The sequence below is a fragment of the Sceloporus undulatus genome, chromosome 4, assembly GCF_019175285.1.
Source record: "Sceloporus undulatus isolate JIND9_A2432 ecotype Alabama chromosome 4, SceUnd_v1.1, whole genome shotgun sequence".
In the NCBI taxonomy this organism is placed as follows: domain Eukaryota; kingdom Metazoa; phylum Chordata; class Lepidosauria; order Squamata; family Phrynosomatidae; genus Sceloporus; species Sceloporus undulatus.
Window position 1 is genome coordinate 115,057,061 of NC_056525.1, and position 11,540 is coordinate 115,068,600.

Consider the following 11,540-nt stretch of genomic DNA (forward strand, 5'->3'; position numbering starts at 1 on the left):
TCCTGTAAAATTTTATCAGAAGACTGACCAGTTTCTTCAATTATTTAGAACTCTATTCTAAGGCCTGTTACAGACAGGCCAAAATAAAGCTGCTTCGAGTCACTTTGGAGGAATGGTATTTCAATGATGCATGTGTCCCAAGAGTCCAAAAGCCGCACCAAAGCTGCACTCCAGTCCTTAGAACTGGAGTGTGCCTTTGGTGCGGCTTTTGGACTCATAGGACGCATGCATCATTGAAATAGAATACCTCCAAAGTGACTCGAAGCAGCTTTATTTTGGCCTGTCTGTAACAGGCCTAAATGTTTCATGGACAAAATGCTTTGGTTCAAATCTTTTTCCATTCAAAACTATAATGCTACAACTCCTGCACACTTCCATCACATAACCTGCTTTTTATTCTCACATCAGAGAATGAGATCATCTGAGAGGAGTCTACATGTCTGGGACAACCTTTCTATTTCCAAAAGGGAGGACTATCTGAAAAGAGCATGTACATTCCTTGTACTGTGGACACTGAAAGATTTTTGCACAGCTTAAGAGTTATCTGTAACAACTTCTCAAATTCCCAATTGAAGAGATAACCACAAGACACATTACAACAAAACTCTCCCAGCCCATCATCACTTTCCATTCTAGACATTTGAGGCATGATATCACTTCTTCCCTTGTCATTTCCACTGCCAAGAAATTACAGAAATTATAGAAATTAAAAATAATCAACACATGTCATTCTTAGTTAACAAGCCCAATTCTTCTTCTGGCTATAGTGGGAGGGCCAGCATCTAGTTCCTTGCAAAATCTGATGTGGATGTTAGGAGCTCTGCACTTTGCACTCGTATCCTGCATCACAGAATACAGTATCTACATTAAAGCATTATTGTTATTTACTTATTATGACACCTAAGAGGGTGTCCTAAGGGTGATGCATAAGAGCTGCAAAATTAAGCTTTTGCTTTTCTTCATACAAAATCATGAGGGCAAGGTTTGTGTGTGCTTCTCTTGTAGGGGGAGGGATCAGAGATTTTGCACATTGTGAAGGTGTCATATTTGAGGTGCAGCACACACCGAAGTCCCTTGGCTGGTCCTTGACATTCACAGTTAAAAGATCTAAAATAACAGGGTTGAGAAATGTGTTTCTGACAGACACCATAGAGAACCAGTCAGAGTCAACAGTGAAAGATCAACAACTGACTTAGCTCAGTACAAATGCAGCTTCATGGCTTTTATTTCCCCCATTCCTGGTTATATGTTTTATCAGTCATTGCCTCCTAAAAACAATGAATGCATACAAAGAAGCTAATATGCAACTTACTTCACTACACTTTTAAGACAACTAAAATTAGATTCAGTGTTGAAAACAAACATGCTCTATTAAAAACAGGGCATACACAAGCATGCCCCAAAATAAAGTTTAGAAGTTACCATGAATAAAACTGTAAGTGCATGTACATTAGCAAGCATTCAAATGTGAATGGAAAAATCAATTGTGATGCATAAGGGCAGGAACTGATTATTAGGTAAAATGAAGAATAGGCTTGTACATATGAGGGATATTAAAAATGATTCTTGAATGTTATTCATACAATTAACTTCAATAACCAGAATACTATTTTCTGCAATACTGAAACAGACATCCCCAGTAATTGTTGTCTAGAAGCCATTTCAGGCAATTCCTATTCTCTTGTGTCTGAAAGATTTTATAATTTTACTTTTCCAGCTTTTCTATGAAGCAATCATAGTACCTGGAGGTTTTGTTTTGTTTTTACCAGACCTCTATTAATGAGATGAAAACTTGTTTTCAGTGCTGTAAGTTTGTGACTTTAATATATCTATATATTAACCTTAAAAAAAACCTGTGTGGACACATACATGACAGAGCTGGACACAGCAATGAGGTATCATGCTTCTTCTCTATACTGTAGTTTGCTTGCTTGCTGTGTGTGTGTGTGTGTGTGTGTGTGTGTGTGTGTGTGTGTGTGTACATACGTGTGTGTATGGCTAAATTTAGCTAGTGTCAGCACTCTCAAAGGTTAAACTAATCACAACGTCTCATTTAATCAGTCCTAGTCCTGGTTATCAAGAAATTTGGTTTCCTTTAACCTTGGTTAATATTAAGAATAAGATGAGTCTCCTTAAGGGAGCATCCTTTAAGCTTCTTTGAGCACACAAACATTCTTAAGGTTCTTGAAGAACTGTCCTGACAGTATTCAAAGATATAGCTGTATTAGTCTGTAGAATCAGTACGTAGAGAGGTCTTGTAGCACCTTTCAGACTAACTGAAAGAAATAAATAAATTAGCAGCATGAGCTTTTGTAGACTTAAGTCTGCTTCCTCAGATGCATTGTTAGATATTGTGTTTCCAAAGCTAGCCATATCAGTATCAAAAGTAGAAAATTTCAAATAATGAGTCTTCAGAACAGCACACTCTTTAGAAGCATGCAAACAGTACCTACTAATATAGGGAATGCAACAAACGTGTTTTCCATGCGAATGGAATTGTCAGATGCCGCTCTAGCCCCAATCGTCCCCTGATCAGCATGGAACCATGGCAACTGCCTGCTGCAGTCAGAGGCCGGCCGCCACTGCAGTCTCAAATAGGCAACTGGCAAGGAGCACTTTTTGCGCTCTTTTTTTCGGCAGCTCTGGTCTGCCTTAGGCAGCCTCAGGCCAACTTCTGGTCACTCCGGGTGGTGTGCGTACCTAGAAGCCGCTCTATCTTGCTCACGTGTTTTGGGCCAAAGTAGATATTAAAGTCAAATTGTTAACTGTTTTTGTATAACAATTCCCATTCTTATGTAACATACATGATCAAAAGGAAACTGTGGCACAACTCATAATTTGCCAGTGTTGGGCAATAATAAACTAAGACAAATGTAGGGGTGAAATGAAATCTGAATCACTGCAGCCTTTTTTTAGGAGACTTTAGACAAGAGCATTGGCTGTGCCAGCTTTTAAATATATCCAAGGGTGCACATCACTTGAGTGTACAGTGCTGATGAAAGTAGCTTTACGCATGATTTCTGCTTCTGGCAGAGGATCAAATTACACTCATGCGGTTCCTTCAACTCTAGTCCAAAATTATAGAATTTCTGAAACAGTCAGTTTTATGTCCTGTTTGTGGTGCTCTCTATGCTATAATGTCATCATTCTATAATCTCTTGTACGCCTTCTACTGCTATTATACAATTAAGCCTGCCTTTTGGACACACATGGGCTCTTCTCTACTGGATATTTTTACTAATATTAAAGTGTTCATAAACACCACTGACATGAAAAAGATTCTCCAGCATGGCAAGGCAGAGGATCACCAAGGGATTGTTCTCCTGAGACACTGAAATAAACCATTCAAAATATACACTTTCAAGTATACAAATTCTAAAAAGGAATAACCTTGGGAACGAAGGGTGATGCTTTGTAGGAGAAAGTAAAGCAGGTATGGTGCCAGTTTCACCTGATGAAGCAGTTACTTATTATGCTAAAGAAACCAACATAGAATCATAGAGCTGGAAGAGACCGCAAGGGCCATCCAGTCCAACCCCTGCCATGCAGGAAATCTAAATCAAAGCATCCCCAACAGATGGCCATCCAGCCTATGTTTAAAGACTTCCAAGGAAGGAGACTCCACCACACTCTGAGGGAGTGTGTTCCACTGTCGAACAGCCCTTACTGTCAGGAGGTTCCTCCTAATGTTGAGATGGAATTTCTTTTCCTGTAGCTTCCATCCATTGCTCCAGGTCCTAGTCTCTGAAGCAGCAGAAAAGAAGTTAGCTCTGTTGGGATGTAGAGTCCATAGTAAAATGTACAATGTGGGATTTAATAGCAACAGGCCGGCCATTCGCCAGCCAGGGGTCATCAGCCAATCAAGTGCTGGCTGGGGGAATTTGAATATTCCGCTGACACTTGGTTTTGGCAGTAGGCTGTGGATTCCATTAGAGTCAGTTGACTTTGTGGCTTTTTCTGTTTGATGGATGGTGGACTGTATAGATGTTTGTAGATAGCTCTGTACATATTGGAACCTCTTCTAAGAATAAAAGCCTCATCTGAGAGACCTTTTTCTACAGTGTTCTCTTCAGTAATTCTGGAAGGGGAGAGGTTTTTCTCCAGCTCACAAGCTGCTGCCTACAGATTCGAAGGAAGTGATCCTGGCGCCAAACATAGCCGTGGTACCTCATTACGGACTGCGCTACAAAGCGATAACAAGCTCCCTCAATATGACATCCCTTCAAGTATTTAAACAGGGCTATCATATCACCTCTTAATCTTCTCTTCTCCAGGCTAAACATTCTCAGCTCCCTAAGGCGTTTCCTCATAAGGCATGGTTTCCAAACCCTTCACAATTTTAGTCACCCTCCTTTGGACACTCTCTAGTTTCTCAATGTCCTTTTGAATTGTGGTGCCCAGAACTGGAGACAATATTCCAGGTGGGGCCTGACCAGAGCAGAATATAATGGCACTATGACTTCCCTTGATCTAGTCACTATACTTCTATTGATGCAGCCTAAAAGCGCATTGGCCTTGTTAGCTGTCACATCGCACTGTTGACTCATGTTCAATTTGTGGTCTACTTGGACTCCTAGATCCCTTTCACATGTAGTCTCGTTCAGCCAGGTGTCACCCATCCTATATCTGTACATTTCATTTTTCCATCCTAAGTGCAGTACTTTACATTTCTCCGTGTTAAATTCATTTTGTTAGCTTTGGCCCAGCTTTCTAATCTATTACGGTCATTTTGAACTTTGATCCTGTCCTCTGGAGTGTTAGCTATTCCTCCTAATTTGGTGTCATCTACAAATTTGATAAGTATACCCCCAATTCTGTCATCCAAGTCATTGATAAAGATGTTGAATAACACTGAGCCCAGGACAGAGGACCCCACTGGTCACTTCTCTCCAGATGAAAAGGAGCCATTGTTGAGCACCCTTTGGGTTCAGCCAGTGAACCAATTACAAATCCATGTAACAGTTACTTTGTCTAGCCCACATTTCACTAGCTTGTTCGCAAGAATGTCACAGGGATTCATTGTATGGCTTCCACATTGGAGTAGGAAAAAAGGAATGAACAAAAAGGTTAGGTGTTGTCTTATACATCCTCCCAATTATGTAAGTGTAAGAAATATTCATTTCTTTCAGCATTAATTCATTTGTGGTATCTTACAGTGTTTAAGAAGAAGCTAAGGGACTAAAGAGTGGAATGTCGTACAATGAGTACAGGTCTTCAAACATCATTGCTATTTTTCCTGATTCCCCTGGCAATACCTCTTAGCTCCATTTGTGCTTCTGGTGCTTGCTATCAAGACAAATTCATAACCACACATCACAGCTGGTTTCCCTAGCTATGTGATGACCACAAAACCACAAACCTGTGTAAACCCTGTTGCTTGTCCTGACAATACATGATGAAGCAAGTGTGCACTGCTGTGGAAGGAGCAGGCTTGCTGAAGTGATTCCTGACTGGCATTCTCTCTCTCTCTCTCTTTTTTACGCAGAGCTATGCTTCTTGATAGAAACAAAACCATATTCTTCAACATGATGGGAACATTCCAGACATTCATATTTCATGACTTTTCCTCAAAACATGCACTTAGATTTTTAAATACAATTTAATAAAAGCTATTCAGAGTTTAGTACTTAGTGCAATGGCATCCTGAAAGGAAAGAATGAAAAGTATAAAATGTAATCCTTGTTAAACAATGCACCCCTTTCAAAAAGCCTTAAAAAGGTAATACAGTTCACAATGGAGTATACTAGAGTTGCGTGCAGAAAACAAAAAGCTATCCTCAATAGTATTCATATTAATGCAATTCAATAAACACTAGGATTATGAACTTCAGCACTGAGATAAATATTCAAAAGAGCAAACTAGCAAATGGCTACACTGTTTCCTTAACTCTAATTGTTGATGTGAAGTCAAAGGCTTTCTTGGCCGGCATCCACAGAACATGGCCACATAGCCTGAAAACCCACCAAAAAAATCTAATTGTTGACTTTTAGTGAGATTTTTTTCCCCTGTAGCTTCAAAATGCTTGTCAATTTCCGTTGCCTGCAGAACGTGGACAAAGTAGGTTACATTCTGATGGACCTGGGCTACCTGAAGAATCCTAAATATAATTCTAAGTCCCAACTAGAGAAGACCATATTGAATCAAACTGGGGAACTTGCAAAGCAAATGCTTATGTTAAGTTACATTGATTCGGAGGATCATCTACTCTACCTGGGGCTAAAAAATTGTATTTAGTCCCATAAGCTCTTTTGACCATATGCTTAAAATTATCATTATATTGACCTATCTTCAAGCCACAGTTCTTGGAGTCAGAGCAGTTACAGACAATCACAAAACATAAAATACTAAGGCAGGGGTGACAAAAGTGAGCTGCATGAAGACTCCAGCCTGTCCAACTCTAGATCCACCATTTTATTTTGGAGCAAAAACCTACCCTAAATTAGTCACAAGCAGGACCAAAATATGGTGACTTACATTTTAGTCTCCTTTCTTATCATCTACATCCCCACAAGAATGGAAATGCTGGCTGAAAAACCAGGAAGTACAAGCCAGAAGTAATTTCCTGTAAAATCCAGGTCATTTTTAAAGCTGATTTTCAGACTCAATTATGGTACTGTGGCCCACCATAGGGGACAAAAAATTTGTTGCCACTCCCACTGCATTTGTCCAGATCTGCCCTTAAATAATATCTCTTGATTAAAGAAAAATGTCTTCATGGAATTCGCATGGTTGAATTAAACACTAAAATAGTGGTCTTTAAAATGTGGGGGGCGCACACACAGGCCTCTGAAGATAGCTCATGTAACAATCAACTTATGTTAAACTAAATACATTTAACACTATAAAATACAAGCACAAAAACTATAAAAACATACCATCCAAAGCAGTTAAGATATGTCATTGTCTTAAAACCATATATCAAGATGGTGGGCAAAAACCTGTTAAGAGGTAGATACTACTCCCAACTCAGCCTTGGGAAACACTGTTGTCTTCAGTTCTTTTGAGTTTTAAAAGGCAAGTAAGCCTACTTGCTCACAAGACTGCTGTGATAGCAAATATGAATGTTTTGCATATTAGACACTGTTTTAGAAACTAATAGATTAAAGCAACCCAGAGAAAGCAGAAGAGACATTCTCACCCTTGTGATCTTCTCACTTATTTCTTTGTTAAGGATTAGTGGGACTGTTGCTGTTTTAAAACATTTATCTATACACAACTGTCTCATTAACTCCTCCTGGTACATATTGTTTTAAATAAGACTTACACAAGAGTAATTTCTGTACCAAGTCCCAGCAGATTTTGCCCTTTCAGCGGCACAAGTCTTCTTAACAGAGTGGCAAAAGGAAGCATTTGTTTTAAATCTGAGTCACAGGAGTTTTCCTCCGTATTGTACTATGTTTAAAATGAGCTTTTATCAATTTCATTAGAGCTCAGTATTTGTTTTTATAGTAATGAGATTACTGTGTGCATATATAATCAATGTGTTGCATATATCTGCAATTTGCTTTTTCATTTAGCTGTACTTTTGCAGTGCCTTGATGAATACAAATTAAGCAGTGAGGAAAGCTGATTTTGAACTGTGGAGATAAACAAGAATATAAGCCAAACAATTTTTCCATCTCAAACTGATTTTTCTAATTATTTTCCCCCTGTGCTTTTGTGCAGCAGTGACAACTGAACTAAATTTGCAGAGTGCCTTTTTTTAAACCTCTGCAATAGAAAGCTGCTTATTTCTTTTCTCTCTTTCTCTATGCCTTCATTTATGAGCAGCCTCACTAAGAACTTTACCTCCCCCCGCTGCCCATTCTCTAAGAAGCTGAAATGTTTTCAGTACTGTATTGCTCATGATTACCTTTAAGAGACTAACCAATGACAGAGCCTTTGTCCACTGTAACCCAATCCCTTGTGCATCATAATATTGGCCTTAGACAGCTGATAAGAAAGGTGTATTGCTATGTTCTTCTGCAACTCTGTCAACCACTAACACCAGGTGTCTCAAGAGAAGCTTCCCTGAATCCAAAGGAATTTGAACCCAAATTTATCTACCACATCTATCTAATCCAGTCCCATCCATCATAACCAAATCTTCATACCCAACATACAGTCTGCACCTCTTCCTAAGTCTCCAAATCACAATTCATATCCTTTTCAATCAATATACAATTTCTATTAGCATGCTTTGTCCTTTCAGAGTGCCATTCAGGTTTATACCAGGGGTGAGCAATAGAGGAGGCGGCAGGGGGAATTTCCCTTCCTCCACACCTGCCTAGCAGGCTGCATCAGCATGTTTCAACACACTGGAAGTGACAATGTCACTTCTGCCCATCCTTTTGGTCATTTCTTTTCCTTTGGAGGTATTTGGGGAACTTGAGGGAGGTGTTAATGGCTTTTCACCGGTTTTTAGGTGAAAACTTGGGGGCTTCATGGGCTACATTTAGGCATCCAAAGGACCACATGTGGGCTACAGGCTGCACTTTGCCCACCTCAGTTTATACTGACAAGAACATTTAAACATGCGATTATAATGAAGTAAGCTAATTTAAATGTACTGGAAAGATCACACGATTTATAATACAGATCAATGGATATACAAACTATGGGACAGTTTCTATGACAAATAAGCAATAGTTAAATTTGAATGACAAATGAAAAATTAATTCTTGCAAGACTAATAATGGCTTTTGAAATAAAGGTACTCAGAAAATGCATCATCTAGTTATATTTCACTGCACACCTAAAAATAGGAATGACCTAAAAACCAAGATAAAAAAATTGTCAATTGCAACATGTAATTGTGCATTTTGGTTGGACCAATAAAGGTATCATTGTTTGGATGTTATTGGATTTGCTATATTGCCAACACGGCTACCCCAGATGTGTTTTGTCAATTTAGTTGGCAGGTCTCCAGGCATAATTAAAAGTGGCTGTGACTTTCACCAAACTCTTAAAAGGTTTAGGTCTTTGATAGCTGTAGGACTGCATCTTCCCATGCTGCTCTACCCACTCATTCAATTCAAGTGCAAAGGCCTTTCTCTGAGTCCCCATCTATGGAGGACCACATCTCCCTGTATGAGCCTGTTAGTGCTCTAACATCTTCAAGAGAGGCCCACCTCTCAATCCCATTACTTAGTCAGGTTTGTTTGTGAAACATGACAGAGGGCCTGCATGGTGGCTACACTCGGACCTTGGAACTCCCTCCTTAGAAAGGTCCCCTCCTTGCTTTCCTTCTGACAGCAAGTAAAAACATTTTTATTCTGTTAAGCTTTTAGAAATTAACAGTGAAGAGATTTTAATGGTGTACTGTGCTGTTTTGTTGATATGTATAATATGTTTTTTAAATGAATATCAATGTTTTTAAATTTACAGATTGATTAATTTTCAAATAGGTTTTATAATTACTGTATTTTTTTAAAACCAATATTTTTTGCGTCAATTTTTATTTGTCCTATTTTTCATAACTTGTAAACCATCTTGAGTGTCATTACTGGGAACAGGGAAGGTTATAACAACAACAAGTAGTCGAGCTCCACTCTGGCTTTGATTCCTTGTACTCAGGAGTGAAAAGAGACAGATTAGATTATTAGAACTACTGTAACTTCTCAGAATACACTCAGACACAAGTCCAGCCAGCGCCATCTGTTCTACTAGACCAAAAGTAGTTCTGACTCTCTCAGGAATATTAATGATATGAAGGAGGAGGAGAACATTCCTTATAAGGCTTTTATAAATATATTCAGCTAATTGTACAGTAACATACAATGTAAAATGTACTGTGTAAAGACCAAACTTATCATGATTATTGGACTGGGTACAGAATTCTGAAGATCAAGGGAACTAAACAAGTTCACCTGGATAGACTTGGGTTTCACAAATATAGCAAGAGACAGCTTCTTTTGACTAAACATTCTGCTCTCTGTCACAAAAAATGTTAACTGTCTGTCTGATAGATTTCTTTGGAAGAAACACATGATAAAGGCACATTATATATTAATGATCGCTGTATTCAAGTTAATTCACAACCTTTCATCAAAAACACAATTCAGAAGGGAATTATACAAGGGACCAAACTTGGATGTTTAGTTCAGTCCCTTGGCCTATTAAGTAAGTTTAACTCCACCGCTGTGATGCCATTTCTTGCATTCATCTACCTTCTTTTACGTAGGTCATTCCTATACATATGGATATGTATATACAGCGCGCCCGCGTCATACACGGGCGCGCTTTACGCAGCTTGAGCATACGTGCTCAAGCCGTGGGGCGCGCGCGGGGGCGGAAGGGGTGGCGCGTCCCATTCAATTGAATGGGCGCATGCACCCGTTGCGCCCCACACGCCGCCACGCACGAGCCCCATTGTTTCCAATGGGGCTTGAGCATAGGCGGAATTCGCCTTACGCGGAGGGATCCGGAATGGATCCCCGCGTAAGGCGAGGACCCACTGTATAGCTTAGTTCTGCTTTTAAGAATTCTGTGGCAGTAGGGACCAAAAAGCAAAACAAAACAAAACCAAAAAAACCCAACCATACATACCTGAGGGGGTACTGAAGAGACCTGGGGGTCAAGCAGACGGGCAAAAAATGGTGGCCCAAAGCTGCTTTTTGTGAGAATGGGGCATGCATCTTCTGGCTGCACCACCAACTCCCAAAGCGCCCAGAGTGTTCATGTCATGACCGCATGGGGCGGCATCAAGCCATGCCATTGGGTACTACTTCTTTTTTTACTTTCTCCTCCACCATCCCTGCACACTGTTGCAGGAATAAAGTGCCAGCAACTGCCATTCCATTACCTGGCCATCCGCAGCTCTCCACCAGGACAGGGCAGTGGAGCAGAGCTGTGTCCATGAAGACACTAGCAAGGTACAGTGGACCCTTGTTATACGCTGGTGTTTGGTTCCAAGATCCCCCATGTATAACAAAATCCGGGTATGCTCAAGTCCCATTAAATATAATGGCAGAGCAAAACAGTGTCCCTTATAAAAAATGGAAAATCAAGGTTTGATCATTTAAATTTATCCTTTTTTGGAACATTTTCAAACCGTGTATGCTTGAATCCGTGTATAACAAATCCGTGTATAAGAAGGGCTGACTGTACTAGCAAACCCCTTCTTGTTTATGTACTGTATGTTGTATTGACATACATTGGAAGTGTCACATTTTCGCATCTTTCCACTGCCTCCCCATCGTTTGGGTATTCCAGCTCTGTCCTTTATAAATATGCACCTGAATTAGTACATTTATATGCAGGGGTTAGGATAAATTGCTCCTTTGGAACCGCTCTGGTGTCAGTGAGTTTATATGCAGGGTCAAAGGTGCGCACGTTCCAGGAAAGAATGGCAAAAATCAGCTTCTTTTTAGTCTGGTCCCCCCCCCCCTTTATCCAAAATGCTTGGGATCAGAAGTGTTTTGGATTTTGGATTGTTTTAGGCTTTGGAATATTGGCATATACATAATGAGATATTCTTGAAGATGGGACCCAAGTCTAAACACAAAATTCATTTATGTTTCATATAATTTTATACATACAGTCTGAAAGCAATTTTATAT

General features: G+C 39.7%; 1 protein-coding gene across 1 annotated transcript in view; it reads right to left on the reverse strand.

Moving 5' to 3' along the window:
* CDC73 (cell division cycle 73) overlaps positions 1-11,540 on the reverse strand; it is a 140,519-nt gene that overhangs the window by 77,116 nt on the left and 51,863 nt on the right. The window contains exon 9 of the mRNA XM_042464342.1: positions 5,256-5,286. Coding sequence (XP_042320276.1) covers positions 5,256-5,286 — 31 coding nt within the window. The remainder of the gene's footprint in view (positions 1-5,255; positions 5,287-11,540) is intronic.